The sequence below is a fragment of the Sphaerodactylus townsendi genome, linkage group LG02, assembly GCF_021028975.2.
Source record: "Sphaerodactylus townsendi isolate TG3544 linkage group LG02, MPM_Stown_v2.3, whole genome shotgun sequence".
NCBI lineage: Eukaryota > Metazoa > Chordata > Lepidosauria > Squamata > Sphaerodactylidae > Sphaerodactylus > Sphaerodactylus townsendi.
In genome coordinates this window covers 30,384,951-30,403,964 of record NC_059426.1, presented here as the reverse complement: position 1 = coordinate 30,403,964, position 19,014 = coordinate 30,384,951, and the positions used below count along the sequence as shown (strand labels likewise).

The 19,014-nt window shown below is 43.0% G+C and overlaps 1 protein-coding gene across 7 annotated transcripts in view; it reads left to right on the top strand.

Moving 5' to 3' along the window:
- The window catches only part of MYO3B (myosin IIIB), a 349,141-nt gene that overhangs the window by 172,399 nt on the left and 157,728 nt on the right, over positions 1-19,014 (top strand). For all 7 annotated transcript variants that reach the window (XM_048486352.1, XM_048486350.1, XM_048486349.1 and 4 more), the window contains 3 exons: positions 2,979-3,132; positions 5,215-5,303; positions 6,432-6,561. In XM_048486352.1, coding sequence (XP_048342309.1) covers positions 2,979-3,132; positions 5,215-5,303; positions 6,432-6,561 — 373 coding nt within the window. The remainder of the gene's footprint in view (positions 1-2,978; positions 3,133-5,214; positions 5,304-6,431; positions 6,562-19,014) is intronic.

Here is a 19,014-nt window from a genome sequence, read left to right as displayed (position 1 = left end):
GAGAGCCGGGAGTTCCAATCCTCCACCTGCTCATCGAAAGGTGTGCCGGCATGGGTTCAGGGTCCCGCCAGAGCATTCCAGGAACCCAATGGTGGATCCATAAGTCTCCGCGAGGCCGAGGGCATAAATCTGCCCCGCCTAGAGCGAGGTTGGCTGACAGAGTTCATCCGAACCCCCAGGGGTGTAATGGTTTGGACCATGGCACTCTGTCTGTAGAGGACTGCTGACATTCATGTCAACCCCCAGACCAAAGACCAAATCCAGCGTGCAGGTGGCCCGGCCTCATGGAGGTGGGGCCAGAATTTACCAGGGAGAGGCCTGAAAGATGTCGCTTACATGGATGACACCAGAGTCTGGCTGTTGCTGTACATGGTAGGCGGGTGCCAGCATGGACATTGAAAGTCACCCAAGACAATAAGTCTGGGGAACCTCAATGCCTAGTCCGCCACTCACCTCCAGCAGCCGCGGCAGGCTGTCCCTGGAAGTGCGCTAGGCAACGGTACACCAAGTGGACAGCCATCATCTCTCCCAAAGACCAACTCACTCCAGGCCGACACATTCCCGCCCGATGATCTCGAATGGGGGCACCCCACAGAAGGGGATGGAATCCGCAGGATGAACATGTCCACACCGCCCCGGCCCCTGTGTTGCGTTGGCTGGTGGAGCCGCACGCATAAAACCTGGAAGTGCCTCGACCTCACCCAAGGCGACGGTCTCACCCTCGCGCACCCAGGTTTCGGTGACACAAGCCAGGTCCATCTGCTGGGCTCCTAAGTAATCCCGGAGCACAGCGGTTTTGTTATTAATGGACCTGGCATTGATCAACACCAGAGACGATGCTCCTTGAGTAGTTGATATTCAATTATAGGTTTAAAAAGAGACTGCTGTTTGGAGTCTCCAGAACTGTGGAAGACAGGGCAATCTGTTTAGCAACAGGAAGCAAAAACTTTAATCCTGTCTCACTGATAGGACAGTGGGAATCATCTGAGATGTCCTGCTCTGCTCAGAGGAGAAGGACCTTTCATAGGTAAGTATCGAACAGTTGTTCCTCCTAGGATGCCAGCGTCTGTTTCTGAATAAGTGCTTTCTAGGCACAAAGGTTATGTCTCCTGGGGTCTTCTGAAGCACCTTCTTCAGTAAAAAGAAGGAAAATGAAGATTAGCTCCAGGGCAGAAATGTGGCAGCCACGCTGCAGCACCGAGGGCTGTGCAAAACTTCCGATTGCATCAAGGCATTCCCCGTGCCAACAGAAGGGCAATTTCAGCATGCAAAAGCAACCTGTTTTAAGTGTAAATGGGAAGTTCTCGCAATGGAGAGATGTAGGGAGTGGTGTCCCCCAAGGATCAGTTTTGGGACCAGTGCTCTTTAACCTATTCATAAATGACCTGGAAGTAGGGCTGGGTAGCGTGGTGGCCAAGTTTGCGGATGATACCAAATTATGTAGGGTGGTGAGAACTGCAAAGGATTGCGAAGAGTTCCAAGCAGACCTTGATAAATTAGGTGAGTGGGCTAAGAAATGGCAAATGCAGTTCAATGTAGCAAAATGTAAAGTGATGCACATAGGGGCAAAAAATCCGAACTTCACATACATGCTACAGAGGTCAGTGCTATCAGTCACAGACCAGGAAAGGGATTTAGGCGTCTTAGTTGATAGTTCCATGGGAATGTCAACTCAATGCATGGCAGCTGTGAAAAAGGCAAACTCTATGCTGGGGATCATTAGGAAAGGAATTGATAATAAAACTGCAAAGATTGTCATGCCCTTATATAAAGCAGTGGTGTGACCACACTTGGGAGTACTGTGTTCAGTTCTGGTCATCACATCTCAAAAAGGATATCGAAGGGATAGAAAAAGTGCAGAGAAGGGCAACGAGGATGATTGAGGGATTGGAGCACCTTCCTTATGAAGAGAGGCTGCAGCGTTTGGGACTCTTTAGTTTGGAGAGGAGACGAATGAGGGGGGATATGATTGAAGTCTATAAAATTATGCATGGGGTAGAAAATGTTGACAGAGAGACATTTTTCTCTCTTTCTCACAATACTAGAACCAGAGGGCATCCATTGAAAATGCTGGGGGGAAGAATAAGGACTAATAAAAGGAAACACTTCTTCACGCAACATGTGATTGGTGTTTGGAATATGCTGCCCCAGGAGGTGGTTATGGCCACTAACCTGGATAGCTTTAAAAAGGGCTTGGACAGATTTATGGAGGAGAAGTCGATTTATGGCTACCAATCTTGATCCTCTTTGATCTGAGATTGCAAATGCCTTAGCAGACCAGGTGCTCGGGAGCAGCAGCAGCAGCAGGCCATTGCTTTCACATCCTGCATGAAAAACCCTAGAGGCACCTAGTGGGCCATTGCGAGCAGCAGAGTGCTGGACTAGATGGACTCTGGTCTGATCCAGCTGGCTTGTTCTTATGTCCTTAAGTAAGAGACACTTTGGGGGAGAAGCAAATGGCCATCGGATCACTCACTGGCAAGTCCATCAGCAGTTCCAGACACCATGTTGGGTATCAACTGGATATCAGCTGTTGGGTACTGTAGACAAGAGAGATGCTCTTCAGAAAAGGCACACAAATGTGTACATTTCAGCTAGTGAAGAAATCTAAAATGGCATACATTTGCCTCCAAACTTTCTTACAGATGTACTGTGCTCTGTGCAGTGATTTGTTCTATTCTATTGTATTAAAATATATAGAACTTGCTACATTCTAATTTAGATTGATTGTAAAATCTTGCCCACCCCTCGTGACATGATGATATGCTATTCTTGCCATCTGATATTGTTTTATTTTGTATTTATGATTTAATGTTATTTGCTGTCAGTTTTAATTGTAACGTTTTAATGTATTGGGTACACCGCCCAGTGCCCTTTGGGGGTGAGCGGTATATTAAATTTAATAAACAAACAAACAAATATATTGCTGGAGCAGGATATCCCCAGGGTGATGTTTTAAACCTTTTCTCATGTTTTAGACAGAATATCAGAATGAAGGAATTGATGCTCCTATAATTGAATATGAAGACAACAGGCCACTCCTAGATATGTTCCTCCAGAAACCAATGGGTCTCCTGTCTCTTCTTGATGAAGAAAGTCGATTTCCCCAAGCAACAGATCTTACTTTAGTTGGTATGAATATAAGTAGTGATTTGATAGAACACTGAGAAAGGAAAGCAATGAAGCTTTTCAGTGTTGTTTTAACTAGTCATCAGAGTCATGTACTGAATCTCTCTGGGTTTGCTTAACTTACTCAATACTTATGTGCACTTGACTCTGTTAACTGGAGCTTTCCCATATACACTGTGCTTGCTGTTTTTAATTATTCACGAATGGATCCACTATCTACTCTGAAGTGTGAATGTTAGCTGATCTTGCTGTGATATGGATTCTTCTGGTGCCATTATTTCTGATTAGTCTATTGTGTGGAAAATGTATCTTAAAAGAACTGTACCATGATTTATTCATCCATAGCTGAGGTGAACCTAGCCTTAGAGAAGCGAGTCCTTGTTCATAACTGAAACTGACTGTGTCTATAGGAATGTTAGAAGAAATGCAGTGTTTTCCAAGGATCTTTCAGATTCTCTGACCGTAGAGGTGAAAGTCCTTTCTAGATGTTACAATCACACATTCTAGGAGCTTACCAACCGTGCATAATGGGACTGCACAGTACCCACAGTCTTCTCAATATACATGGTCGCCATGTTCTCCAAACAGGGACAATACACATATTTATCATGTGCATGCAGCCTTGGTGTGTGTGAATGAGAACCCTGAAAAATTCAGTAAACAATCTGTGCAGTCAAAGGGGAGGGAAAAGTCACCTCATGATTGTTTCTCTGATTCATAGTCATTGTGTGGTTCACCAGTGGACTCCAGAGAGCAGAACTACTCGGCTGCTCTTATGAGATCAGGCTATGCTGGACTATCCAGGTCAGGGCTCAATAGTTCTTAGCCATGGTGAAAAACTGGAACCTGTGTGTACAGTAGTACAAACTTCTACAAATGCTGGGAGGTAACATCAGGAAAGGTCTCAGACTCTGTCCCTCTCCTTGTGAAAAACTAGGTGTCCGTGGTTTATGACAATTTGATAAGATTAGCATTTACAGGAGGTGGTGATGGCCACTAACCTGGATAGCTTTAAAAGGGGCTCGGACAGATTTATGGAGGATAAGTCGATCTACGGCTACAAATGTTGATCCTCCTTGATCTGAGATTGCCAATGCCTCAGCAGACCAGGTGCTCGGGAGCAGCAGCAGCCGAAGGCCATTGCTTTCACATCCTTCATGTGAGCTCCCAAAGGTACCTGGTGGGCCACTGCGAGTAGCAGAGTGCTGGACTAGATGGACTCTGGTCTGATCCAGCAGGCTTTTTCTTATGTTCTCACTGCTATCATCACTGTTTGAATCCCTGGATCTCTATGCAGCAGAAGGAAATACTGCTACTGAATGGGCTTCCCATGTTGTTAGAACCACCTGTCCTAAAGCTCTGCCATCAATGGTAATTTGAAACTATACTGAGAATTGTGTACAATCTGGAAATGTCTTATCAAATCATTGTAGGCCTCTAAATACTTTTAGGCATAATGGAAAATTCTCTTTTTAAAAATATGCAAAAATAAAGTAAATTCACTTTTAGAAAAAAATATGCGAAAAATGAGGTAAAAATCAGAAGTCCCTGGTGGCAACCCTTTTGCAGTGATAGTAGGTTAGGTAAAGTTGGAATCCTAAGAATGGTTAAACTCTGTGGGGTTTACTTCCAAGTAAGTATGAATAATCCCAGTCCAGCCTAATCTCATCAGATCTCAGAAGCTAAGCAGGGTCAGCCCTGGTTAGTATTTGGATGGGACACCTCCAAGGAGCATCAGGGTTGTGATGTGCAGAGGCAGGCAATGGCAAAGCACCTCTGAACATCCTTTGCCATGAAAACCCTGCAGAATTGCCCTAAGTCAGCTGTCACTAGAAAGCACACATACAGCTAAAAAAACCAACCCAAGTATAGGATTGGCTGTAACTCTTTTGAACAAGCTGAAAGTAAGAACTAAAAGAGAGATGTCAAATGGTTAATGTGGGTGGCTCCATTAGTGGGCTTAAATTATGAGTATTGATTGAAAAACAGCATTTCTGATTGTGTAGGCAGGGTGCTACACTAATGGGGCACGGGAGCAAAAGAGAAGCCACACATGATGTTTCTTTCCTCTTCCCCAACAATCAGATAAATTTGAAGATAACTTACGATGCAAGTACTTCTGGAGACCCAAAGGAGTGGAGTTGTGTTTCGGCATTCAGCATTATGCTGGAAAGGTAAAAGCCATCAACAACTTGTGTTGAATCCGAATGTGCTCAATGAAGCCGCTCTTTGTTTTGCTGCAATTAATTGCTTTCAGATTTCTTTCTTTCTCTACTTCACGTATTCATATTTCAAAACCTAGAGGCCGTATTTCTAAATCCACACCAGACATTTTACATGCCTGAATTTCTGTGATCTACTGAATGCTAGGAGCCTCATGGCAGGCTTCAGTACTGCAGTCAAAGCTCTACTCACAACCTCAGTTCTTTTCTGACGGAAGCTGGTTTCAGATAGCCTGCTCACATTTGACTCAGCCTTCCATCCTTCTGAGGTTGGTAAAATGAGTGCCCAGCTTGCTGAGGTGAAGTGTAGATGACTGCGGAAGGCAGTGGCAAATCACCCTGTAAACATAATCTGCCTAGTACAGTGGTGGCGAACCTTTGGCACTCCAGATGTTATGGACTACAATTCCCATCAGCCCCTGCCAATTCCCATCAGCCAATTGGGCATGCTGGCAGGGGCTGATGGGAATTGTAGTCCATAACATCTGGAGTGCCAAAGGTTCACCACCACGGGCCTAGTAAATGTTGTGATGTCACCCCTGGTGCTTGCACAAGGGACTAACTTTACCCACTGAATGACATGTGGTGGGAGCCGTGAGGGCAAATGGCATATTTCTGTTGCCTTCCATCCTGGGCCTATGAACACAGTTGCCCCTTTCTTGAAGTACGTAGCAGGAATTTGTAAACTGTTGTTTCATGGGAGGGTCTGTGACTCAGTAATAGAGTATCTGCCTGCCATGCAGAAAGTTTCAGGTTCAATCCCCAGCATCTCCAGTTAAGGATCCAGTAGCAGGCGAAGTGAAAGACTATAGCTTGAGACTCTGAAGATCCACTTCCAGACTGAGTAGATAGGACTGACCTTAATGGACTAATGACCTGATTCAGTATAAGCCTGCAGAGATCTGCAACCTGTGGCTCTCCAGATGTTCATGAACTACAATTCCCATTAGCCCCTGCCAGCATGGCCAATTGGGCTGATGGGAATTGTAGTTCATGAACATCTGGAGAGCCACAGGTTGCAGACCCCTGGTACTAAGGCAACTTCACATATATTCACTTTTTATCTCCCATGCTGTATAGGTGCAATACGACGCGTATGGTTTCTTGGAGAAGAACAGGGACACCCTTCCTCCTGACATTGTGGTGGTGCTGAGGACTTCTGAGAACAGGCTCCTTCAGCAGCTCTTTTCCAGCCCTTTAACCAAAACAGGTATTCTTCCCTCTGAAGTTTTATTCATGCTAAGAGCATCCCTGTGACTAAACAAGTTCCCCGCATGAAACTCAAATCCATATTGTTCATCAAGAACAAAGAGAATATTAATTCATTCTTGCTCTGCTAATTGTGCCCTTGCCACAGTTTTTGGGCTCTGCTTTTAAACCCCAGATGTGAAATTAACCACTAGTAGTCACAAAATCCATGAATTTTTTTAGTATTGCAGTACATAAAGCGGTCGGGGCATTCACAGTTTTGGCTTGTGCCATCGTTGCTGAATCTCGATTTTCATGGGTATTTAGTGACCTTCTCATGTTCTTTTTCATCAACCCTGCTGTCACCAGGTCACCTATGTCAATGATAGTCACTTTCTTATCCTCCATCACATAAGAACATAAGAACATCACTGTGATTGATGTCCATCACATCATAAAGGGATGAAACTAGTACATTTATTATTATTTAATGTTGTTTGCTATCATAGTTCTTTAGCTGGTTGTTGGCCTTTCATTACAATTCAAGCCCCACCCAGAGGCCTAGGACACTGTAATGCAGTCTGCTCTGAAAACTCTGGCTGATGCAGAATGTCCTTGATGGAGAGTATACATATTAGGGGAGTACAGTGAGGTCATTAACCAGGTACAGATATTTAGTGGTTACAGATAACAAGAAAAGTCCATGTTTTGGTTGAGGCCATTGGATGCAAGGTCCTGATGCATAAAATGTATGCTGTTTCCAATCTCTGTAAAAGTTGTTGAATATTGGCAGTATTCTCCTCAATAGTTTCCAGGACACGTAGAGACTCTGGTGCATGATGTATCTCCACAGAATGATCTACTAAAGGCACTTATAAACATTCCTGATGCGGGATTGATGCTCCAATATTCTCACCTTTAAAGATCTTGAAGTTTGCCCAATGTGCAGTAGATTACATGTACATCTTTCATAGTAAATTATATGTTTTGTGTTACAATTAGAAAAACCCTTCAGTTTCTTAGAAAAAAACCTTGTCAAGAAAACAAACTTCCTTTGACTCAATGACAAGTGGACAGGCAATGCAATTGCTGTATTTAAAATGCCCCAAGGTGATTGATTTTTTTCTTTGAAGGAGCTCTAATGTCTACCCTGATAAAAAGATCACCTAAACTCTTAGTTTTCCTTAATCCCAAGAATGCAGATGTTGAACAGCCTGGCAGCTCTTGAATTAAAGACCAGTACTACTTGTATATTACATTCTTAATTTTGTTACTGACGATGTGAATATTCAAATGTGCTCGGGCTTAAAGGCCCCATGTTGGACAGAAGTGCCCAACTTGTCAAGAAATATCTTGAGTCTTGTGAGTTTGAAAATATCTATTCTGGTTTGCATTGTACTTGGGAGTGGGAAAAAACCTGAGCCCAGATGCAAAACCTGTTCCTGTGAAGCAGTTAAAGGTTTAGATGAAATGTTAAAAATTAAACTTTCCTTCTTCCCCTGGGGTGAGGGGAGGCCCAAGTCATGGTTTACACCAAATATAGAGATTCCTTCTTTAACCACATTTGCCAACCTGGTAACCACATTTACCAATGTGTAATTGAGTCCCAATTAAAGAGTACTGGCCATAATATTTCTTACAATGATATTAAATCCATAGAATCTATTGCCAGTGATGACTCCCTAACCGTTAAACTTGTTGAGGCTTGATGATTATGAACACTGCTGACTATGTTCTTGAAGTCAACTGCCAATTGGCTGACAAAAGTTTTACTAAGCCCTTAGATAAGGATCCTACCTCTGACTTCAAATAAATTATTAATATGGCTGTCAATGAAGGTAACTCCATGGGATACATTGACAACCACACTGCCAGATGTCTTATGAAAGAATCCCCTTGAGTACCTGCCAAAAATCAACAAGCCCCTGTAATCACCTCCAGGGAGACCTACTGTCATGGGAGTTGGATCCCTCTTGGAGCCTACTGCCCAATACCTGGAGTCATTTTTACAGCCTCGAGTTAAAGAAACCCATACTTACATCAAGGACACCACTGATGTTGTAAATAAGGCGGAGGATCTTCGTTAAGCTTGAGCAATACCACCCCCAAAATTGGTAAAATTCAGATTCAGCTTGATTCGACTGTAAAATTATCATTATAGCCAAATCAGCCGAATTCCTGATATGGTATACCCGAGTATATTCGAATATACCGAAAAATTTGGGTTCATTTGAATTTTAAAGGGTTTTTTTGTCCATCTGCTCTTAACCACTACACCATGCTGGCAGCAAGGTATAGTATGGTCTTGTCAGATCTCAGAAGCTAAGCAGGGTCAGGACTTGGAAGGGCAGACCACCAAGGGAGACTGCAGAGGAACACAATGGCAAACCACCTCTGCTTCTCACTGGCCTTGAAAGCCCCTTCGTGGGGTCACTATAAGTCGATTACAAGACAGCACTTTGTATGCACACAAATTGTGTTTCAGCAGATGTGACCGTGCCTCTTTTTACTCCTGTGTGTTTGTTAATCCAGTGTGTTTTTAATTCTTGTGTGTTTTAAATCATGAATGATGTTCCATTTGTAATTACAAAAAAAATTGGATGGGTTAACTATCCTATACTTTTGTAATTAGAATCTGTGTTTTAATTTTAATTTGGCTGTTGAAATCTGTGTCCTCGCAGCTGGGTTACTGCATTATTAGATGTCATGACTCTAAGGAGATAAGGCAAAATAGAAATGTTTTAAATAAATGATCCATACTGGGCCCTAATCTTCTCAGACCAGCTTTAAAATGTTATGGCTGAAACCTAAAAACCTCTAAAACACCATTGAGAATCAGTGTATTAGAGGTGGGAGCATCTTATCAATGAAATCAGGACAGAAGTTTGTTACTATACTGTTCCTAGACTTCAAGTGCCACTATTATGATTTTGGCTTGTGAAGACGGATGTGTTGCCCAGTGTTTTTATAAAACTGTGGACATTATAAGCCAATTGAAGGGCTTCAAATCTACTGTGCAACAGAAAAATCCAGTCCATTGTTATAACAACTTCTATTCGTTGGCTGTTGTGGGTTTTCCAGATTGTGTGACCACAGTCTTGAAGTTTTTGCTCCTACAACTAAAAGACCAGTCAGAAAAACCACAACAGCCAGTTCATTCTGGCTATGAAAGCCCAGTATGTGAGCCCAGTATGTTTGTTTGTGAGGAATGTTTGCCATTTAAAGGCTTTTATTTAGTAAATGTAGTCCAGTTCCAAGTTCCATGTGTGTGAATTCCACTAGATGGTGCTGCCACAGAGCAAAGGATGAAATTGAAAGCGTGTGCATATTCAACGAGCTCTACAAGGTGCACTTTCCAAATATTGTGCAGGTTGGGAAAAAATGTTTTAAAGAATTTCTCACCACTGGCATTGCAGGTCTTGGAAGCAAACATTTTATTTCCTGTTAATATAGGTTTTGTACTTCTGAGGAAGCAGTAAGACAACTATGTTAAAAAGAGAAACTTGTTACATATGGTAAGATCCTATTAATATCTGGGTGCAGCACTTTCCTGAAGGGTGAAGAAGAATCTATCACTTACGTATTTATGTTAATAATTTAAGCTGCATGCAAATTCAAGCGTGGCCCAAGTTGTGGTTTGACCTTTTATGGAGGAAGATGAACAGAATTCGTCAAACAAACAACAAACTAAGCCAGTTTAAAACTGTAATGAATGGTGTGGCTAAATCCAGCTACACCATTCATTACAGTTTGAAACCTGCTTCCAGCCTAAGGAAACTCTCTCCAGTTTAAGTAGCTCTTCCTCCAACAGAGGAACCCTATAAGTTGGAGCAACTATTCTTACAGTACAATCCAAAGGAGAGTTACTCCAGCCTATGTACATTCATTTCAATGAACTTGGACTGGAGTAAAACTCTGCATAGGATTGCACTGTCACTCTGGAGGAAAGCTTCAGATTTTGCTGAACGGTGTGTAGGATCGAGGTCAGTTTCAGCTGGCTGTTGGGTAGCCACAGTCAACAGATCATACATAAAGCTGCCTCCACATAGTGGGTGTTCTGCATGGGGAACAATTTGGGAAGTACTAAGTTAACGATGGCGAACTGAGCCATACATAGTGTCAGATCTTAATTGTATTTGTGTTGGCAGAATATATCTATGCTAAGGGAGGGGAAGTGGAAGCAAGGAGTGTTTGCACTGGATAGGATCCAACCTGTAAATTGTCTCCCCCAGCCAAACAATCCTGAGAGCAACTTGAGACACTGCAGAGACAAATGTGGAACTGTTTCATGTGGCGAGCTGCTAGACATAAAATGAGCAGCCACTGTTAAACTGACCCTGGCCAGAGAACCAGTTTGAAGCTGCTTCATCTAGTGGTGAATTGGCTGTTGTGGCCACCAGAAAAGTCCTAGTGAGCCAGTGACCTGGGAGACTGCTTCTCCTGAGCCCCTCCCACCCCACAGGGAGGCTGTCTCAGCCAATGCAAGCTTTGGCCAGGAGACCAATAGGCAGCTGCTGCCCAGCCAAGAACAAACTGTGTGGCAGAGGTTCCTTTACCCACCTGTCCTGGTCAAGTTGCTAAGTGATTGCTCCCTTGCCTGCCCAGCTTGGGAAGTCATGTGGTGATGCCCAGCTTGGCTTCTGCATTGCCACAGAATTTACAATTTTAGGGGGGGATAACATTTGCTTTGTGACATAGCTGATCTTCACACAACCTTCAGAAGCCATGGGCCCTGGCAGCTGCCCAGCTGCTCTACTTCACAGTACGCTCTGTCATGTGATAGAAGATACTTCCTAGTGACCCATAATCCTTCAACCTTTGTTTGTGGCATTATAGCTCCCATAGGGCCAAATATGTAGTGACAAAATGGAAATAGAACATTTCTCCAAATAGGGACCCAAGTTGTTTGTAGCAGCATCCTTGCACCTCTCCCTCTTGCCCCCACCCCCCTGTAGCAACTATAGCTTCTCCTCTTCTGCCATTTGCTATTGTAAGTGGGTCTTTGGGAGTGCTGCATAACAGATGTGGGAGGGGACATATGACAGGCAGGGAAACAAGGTTGCCAATACAAGCTGAGAAAGTCCTGGAGATTTGAGAGGACAGAGCCTGGGGAAAGTTGGAGTTTGGGAAGAGAAGGAGATAGGTGATGCCATAGAGTCCACCTTCTAAAGCTACCATTTCCCCCCCAGGGGAAGTTATTTGTGTTGTGTGAAGATCAGCTATAACTCTGGGAGATCTCTAGGCTCCACCATGCAGAAAAAGGCTGCTTTATCTCCTGCTGTGCATGGGTGTTCTTCAGGTTACAGGCCGGCGGTCCCAATTTGTCACCACGTGGCCATTATTTTGCTGTTAACTGCATCTCCTTTCAGTAAACTCTACTTGCAGATAGATCAGAGATATTCTTTCTATGCCACTTGAATAACAATATCACTTTGACTGAAAAGTATTTCAAAATTTGTTCTTTGGTTTCATGTACTTGTTCATGTATTTGTTCACTCAAATGCAGTATGCTTCCACTTAACCTTATGTTTCTCCCCCCTTTTTAGTTTTCTGAACAATAAGGGTGGGGAGACTCCAAAGCCATTTACAGTTTATTAATCCCCCTCCTAATAAAATCCACTGAGAGTTTGGACTCATATGCTTTCCCTGCTGACAGATAAGTGGTGACTCCCCTCTCCCCCCCCCCAGATATAATGGATCAGTAACAAAGCTATTACAATGATAACGTCTCCATTTGTAGATAAATCAAAACGTATATTTTCCAAGAAATGAACCAAGTTAATTGAAAGGCTGTAGTGCTTGCCTTAGAACTCAAATGGTTTTCTTCCTTTTTCTTGTCTGGTCCTTATGATAAAAAGCTTGTAGAAAAAAACCTAATTGTTTTTTGCCGTTTGCCAATGCTTTGTGCGCAAAGAGCTGTCTTGAACTACAGATGAGCAAAAAAAAGTTGTGAACTATACTGGCCTGCAGATGTTGAAACATGAATGAATTTGTTTAAATATAGATTGACCAGGACTAAATATAGATTAACCAAGATATGAGGGTTTTATACCTTTAGTGGGCTTTCATTGGGCACTATACAACTCTTCAGTTGTTGTAGGAGCAGTTGTTTTATAGTGGGAAAGCCAAAGCAGGTCTGCTTGGAGGTCCAAAGTTATTCATTGGGTCTTCCTGGAAAGTATCCTAAGGATTGCATGACAAAATTTAAAAACTGTGTTATAAAAAATCTGCTCCCTTGCTTTTGAATTTTGTAACGCCTGGCCTGATGAAGAGTTCTGGTGAATTCCAGAGTTTGCACACTCTTGTGTGCAAAAAGGTATTATGTGGATTGTATCCTTGGAACTGGAGCCTAACTTCGTCAGTTACCTCATGCTTTAAAGAAACTGGTTGTCTGAATCCTGTTGAAAGACAAAAGTTTGGTATTGCAGGTCTCACAGGAGAATTTCTGGATGACTTGATCAAAGATTTCTGTTTCATGTACCAGGAGGCCAGCTGAGAAAACCTAGACTTAGCAGGTTGCAATCGGAAGAACTCCAGTGTAATTTGAGGTGAGGTGCCCGTTTCTTCGCTGACCCTAGCATCCACAGTTCGCCTCAGCTTACTGGTAACATTATTCTCTGGCAACCCCAGGGAACCGTAATCGAGGCCAGAACTGGGGACTACTGCTTTTTAAAAGCAACATGAATGAGTCATTACACAATGCAGAGTGCACACAAACTTTGTTAAAATTAAAAATAATTTAACCAAAAGAAACATTAAAAATAGCCCAGAAAATGCTCCAGGGATGGGGAAGGAAGTATATTACTTGTCATGGACACTGAACTGTGGGTGCCTGTGGTAATCTGTACATATACAGATTTTTTGAAGTGGTGCCTGTCATACTTCTGAAGAGCCAATCCCAGCTCTTCCAAAGTGCAAGTTGAGGATCTTTAAAGACCTGAAAACTGGTTTGAGAAGAGGTCATTGTGTTACTGTGGTTAATTTCTTAATAGGTGTACCACAGATAGTCGAACGGTGTCTCCACCAGGTCTCTTACAAACAATTGCCTGTTTTGTGGTGCCACATAAAGAAGAAAGTAATTCAACAGATATATTGGGCTCAAATTGTTAAGGGCAAAACCAACATCTTGAATTCTGTGCTGAAAAGGATATTGAAGAGATAGAAAAAGTGCAGAGAAAAGCAATGAGGATAATTGGGGGATTGGAGCACCTTTCTTATGAGGAGAGGGTGCAGCGTTTGGGACTCTGAGGGGGATATGATTAAAGTGTATAAAATTATGCATGGGATAGAAAATGTTAACAGAGATAATTTTTCTCTCTTTCTCACAATACTAAAACCAGGGGGCATCCATTGAAAATGCTGGGGGGAAGAATTAGGACTAATAAAAGGAAACATTTCTTCACACAACATGTGATTGGTGTTTGGAATATGCTCCTCACAGAAGGTGGTGATGGCCACTAACCTGGATAGTTTTAAAAGGGGCTTGGACAGATTTATGAAGTCGATCTATGGCTACCAATCTTGATTCTCCTTGATCTGAGATTTCAAATGCCTTAGCAGACCAGGTGCTTTGGAGCAGCAGCATCATCAGCAGCAGAAGGCCATTACTTTCACATCCTGCATTTGAGCTCCCAAAGGCATCTGGTGGGCCACTGCGAGTAGCAGAGTGCTGGACTAGATGGACTCTGATCTGATCCAGCAGGCTCTTTCTTATGTTCTTATTATGCCAATGCAAATGATTTCATGCTGTGAAGTATATTTCTCACATTGAACATACAAAAAGCTACCTCACCATGGATCAGAACCTTGGTCCATCATCTAAGATAATAGATAAATTTTCTTTGTTAATATAGATGAATATAATGGGACCCCCCCCCACTCCTTCAGAAAGAATTATAACCCACTACAGAATTTCCTGGCTTCAAAAATGAATCACCTGCACTCCAACATAAGGTGCATGATTTCTGTTGTATCACGTTAGGGTCTGGATTCTGTCAGCCTTTTCACTCATCAGAAAAGCCCAGTTCTCCCTTTATATGACAGGCAGCCCCTGTTCTACATAGCATTTGTCCACTTAGGTCTCATGATCTGTTACATAGCTTTTTTGGTAGTCAGGGCGGACTCTGCCCACCATTTATGTCCAGTGAAAATATTGGTTGGAACCAACTCTAGGTCTAGACAAACCATGCCTTGGCAGTTTCAAATGGCATAAAAACACTGCAAATGAAGTTCTGGGAAAATCAAAGAATACAATATAAGGCAATGAGTCTTAAGAGTCGATGTGGTAGAACTTCATTATCCAAAACTCTAGATTTTTGAAATTTTCTACATGCATCCCATATTGTCCTAAAGTGATGACATATTGATTTGGCACTATGAAATAGCACTCCTCTATATGCAAGCTTTTTGTGTGTGTCCTGTTTTATATGCCAGTAAAGGCTTGTGTTGTTGAACATGATATGAACATATGCAAGCTTTTTCTACACCAGCGTGGTGTGGTGGTTAAGAGCAGGTGGATTCTAATCTGGAGAACAGGGTTTGATTCCCACTCCTCCACCTGAGTGGCAGAGGCTTATCTGGGGAACCAGATGTGTTTCCGCACTCCTGTATTCCTGCTGGATGACCTTGGGCTAGTCACAGTTCTTTGGAACTCTCTCAGCCACACCTACCTCACAAGGTGACTGTTGTGGGGAGAGGAGGGGAAAGGAGTTTGTAAGCTACCTTGAGTCTCCTTACAGGCGAGAAAGGTGGGGTATAAATCCATACTCCTCCTCCTCCTCCTCTTCTTAATACTATTTAACAAATTAAAAGGTACTGTACTTTGGGAATTGACTGGTGTTTTATTTGGGGAAGAGGTTTGAAATGTCTCAAACTATGTCATAGAGAAAGTAGATTTTAGTAAGGTGTACAAAACTTTCTTCACTACAGCAATGGCTATGTGTGCTGACAACAAACTGCAAGAGCTATGCAGTGAACAGGGTTGCCAGGCCTGGTTTGGTAACTAGAGGAGGGGACATAGGGGTGACTGTCAGTGGCAGCATGTCATCCCTTCAGTTTTACCATAGAGTTTCTGGTAATTCCTAGAGAGGCATGATGTCACATCTGAGTTTTCCCTGAAAATGAATTTGTGCCAATTTTTTACAATTGTGCCATTTTTTACAATTATTCTAGCCAAGGTGGGAAACAGGAGCTGGGGGTTGGGGGTCCCTTGCTTCCACCGGGGGCCTGCCATCCTAGCAGTGGGGTCTGAAGTGTGACATTCCAGGAAAAACATCTGCATGCAGATGTAATTACTAAAACCATGCAATGACAAATTCACTTTGTAAGTAGGGTTTCCAACTTCAGGTTAGGAAATTTCTGGAGATTTGGGGCCAATGTCAGGGGAAGACAGGGTACGGGGAGAGGCAAGAACCCACTGGAGATGTGACACCAAATAGAATCTAATCCAAAGCTGCTGTTTCCTTCACTGGAAATGATCATTATCAGTTGTAAAGCCATGTGTTTTTATAAGAGTGGAGGGTGTTGGACAGCCCAATCCAGAGGGTAGGTACAGACCCACTTCTGGAGCTGGTGCATGCCCGCATGAGTGCCCACCTGGCCGGCATAAGGGGCTAATGCGTCAGTGGGGGGTTGTCTTACCCCCGCGGGTGGGCGTTATGTGGCTCCATGGCACCTGACCTGGAAGCCACCATCCTTGCCTAGGTCCACCTGTGCAGAAGGCCAGTGTGGCCAGGGGCACTGCCCGCCCAGCCCCCACATGCTGACAGAGCCGGCCTTGGAGATACACCACTTTTTGTAGGGTATCTCCATTATCCCCTATGGGAGAGTTGTGCTGGCTGCTTGTTATCTTTCTGTTTTGGGGCTTCCCGCACCATGAAGAATCTCTTGGGGGAAGGTGGGGTGGTACTGCAGCAGCACCATCCTTGCTCGTCCAGTCTGGACGGGGCTGTAAGATTTTTTCCCCCTTACATATGCTTAGTGCTTTGAATGCTCTATGAATATATTATTATTATTATACCAGTTTTTGTGAGATCAGATTTTATGTTTGATTAACATGTTAAAGGCTAGAGCAGTGGTTCTAAACCTTCCTAGTGCCGCAACCCTTTAATACAGTTCCTCATGTTGTGGTGACCCCCAACCCTAACATTTATCCATTTTACAGATGGAGAACACTGATGCAGAGAGTCTTAGGCGACCCCTGTGAAAGGGTCGTTAGACCTTCAAAGGGGTTGCGACCCACAGGTTAAGAACCGCTGGGCTAGAGTAACTGGTTTATAAAACCTACACTATTGCCAAAAGTTTATCTCCAAAGGAATAACTGAGTTTTATATCTGGAAATAGTGCATTGGCATTGTATCTAGAAATAGTGCATTGGCAGGAAAAAATTGTAGTTTCTAACTACAACATATTACATTTTCAAGAAATTTAGCAACTGAGAATATAGTACGCCCTGGCAATATTCTGAGCTCTAGCTAGGCAAGACTGCATGATGCCAGTCAAAATAAATGTCATTAGCTGGTAACCTTGGTTATTCGGAACAGGCCAAGTTTGCACTAGCAAGCTCTACACATAAACGTTTAGATGGATCTGTATTGTCGAAGAGCATCCTTGTCCAGTTATTGCTCTGCTGAGTTCAATAGTCGTGTCATAGCCAGCTAATGGTTGTGGCTTATTTGTTGGGCATGGTTATGGCTATGATTAATTAACATTTCGAGAACGGCTGGAGTATTATATTGGTTGGATGCAGAGCACTTCTATCAGAGTGATGCTAATGGACTGGGACTTCTCTGACCTGCCTCTCCCCGCCTGTTGCAGCCCACTGAGTCCCCTCTCCCGAAATTCAGCTTCTGGGGGTGAAGCCACTCTCAAGAACAGCAGGGGAGAAAACAGGAGAATCTGCAATGGAAGGGGGAAATTGGTGAAAATTATTCTCCCTTTTCTCTATCAGCAGAACTGCCTTACTCCCAGTAGAGTGGCCATTACAATGGTAAAGTGGTGCCTGTGCCTTTTGATTGCTGTTTTGTTTCTTTCTAAAAGCATCGTTCATCTTGCTAAAGAGAACTGTACTAAAATGTGGTACTCCTTGACTTGGATAGCCCAGACTATCCTGATCTTGTCAGAAGCTAAGCAGGGTTGACCCTGGTTTTAATTATTATTTAATTTAATTTAATTATTAACACAGGTGGATAATAATAAGGGCCAGATGCAATGTACTCTCCTCCGCTTTGTTTTATGGTCCATTACAGAATATTCCAACGCATGACAGAGTTTGTCCCTATTGTCTGAATTAAAATTTTAAAAAATAATTAAAATACCAAAATAAAACCAGAGTGTACATCCTGCCTTTCCTCTTGGTTCAAAGCTCTTGGATGGGTTCCCTCACGATTCGAGTTTTGCTTGCAAGTAAATCCCATTCTACTAGCAAAAGCTTTTGCTGGTGTCTGCAAAATAATGCTGATGCGATGGTGGCATTGTTTGTTTTTTTAGTATGTAAGCACCACATACCGTGTTTCCCCAAATATAAGACAGTGTCTTATATTAATTTTTGCTCCCAAAGATGCGCTATGTCTTATTTTCAGGGGATGTCTTATTTTTCTGTGTTCTGTTTGTCGGGCATGCTTCCAAACAAAAACTTTGCTATGTCTTACTTTCGGGGGATGCCTTATATTTCGCACTTCAGCAAAACCTCTACTATGTCTTATTTTTGGGGGATGTCTTATATTAGGGGAAACAGGGTAGGTTGGACAGGCATGTATAAGACCTGTTCCCGCATGCACAAGTCTCATGCTAGTTTCTGTAGAAGTTAAATTGTTCTTGCTGGGATTGCAAGAGCTGGGAATTCTGGGATTACAAGAGCTGACTTTGCAGGGATGTAGCAAAACTGGGATCTCAGCTGTTTTGAAAACTCTGTCATTCTTTCCCCAAGAGAATAAGTAGCACACACAATAAATAACACATTTTGCTTCTGAAGCAAGAGGTTGAAAAATGAAGAACTGACTACAGAGAAAAACTACCAACTTCTCGCTACGTTATCAGTGCTTTAATAATTATTTTGCTCGTGCTGTGTGCTATATAAAACAGCCGCTGCTGATATTCACAGAACCTAAAACACAACTGGCAGTTTTATTTTGTGCAAGCTGATGAAAACAAACAGTGCTCGGGCACGAGTGCATCTGATAAAGGGTGCTGTGTGGTTGTGAACTCTGAGCATGATCGAGGAAGAAATCTAATAATTCTGCCATTTCCTCTCCTTACCAACAGAGATCACTATTCCTTTGGGGTCGTATGATTATTGCATACTGTATTGTACTGTATCCATTTTATCCTCACAATAATCCAGAGAGGTGGCTGGTACGGAGTGGCTGACCCAAGATCCCCCAGCAAGCTTCCATAGCAGAGTGGGGAATTGAATTTGGTTCTCTCAGATTTTACTCTGACTTGCTTAACCATTAGCCAGTGTATGTATCAGTTCCTC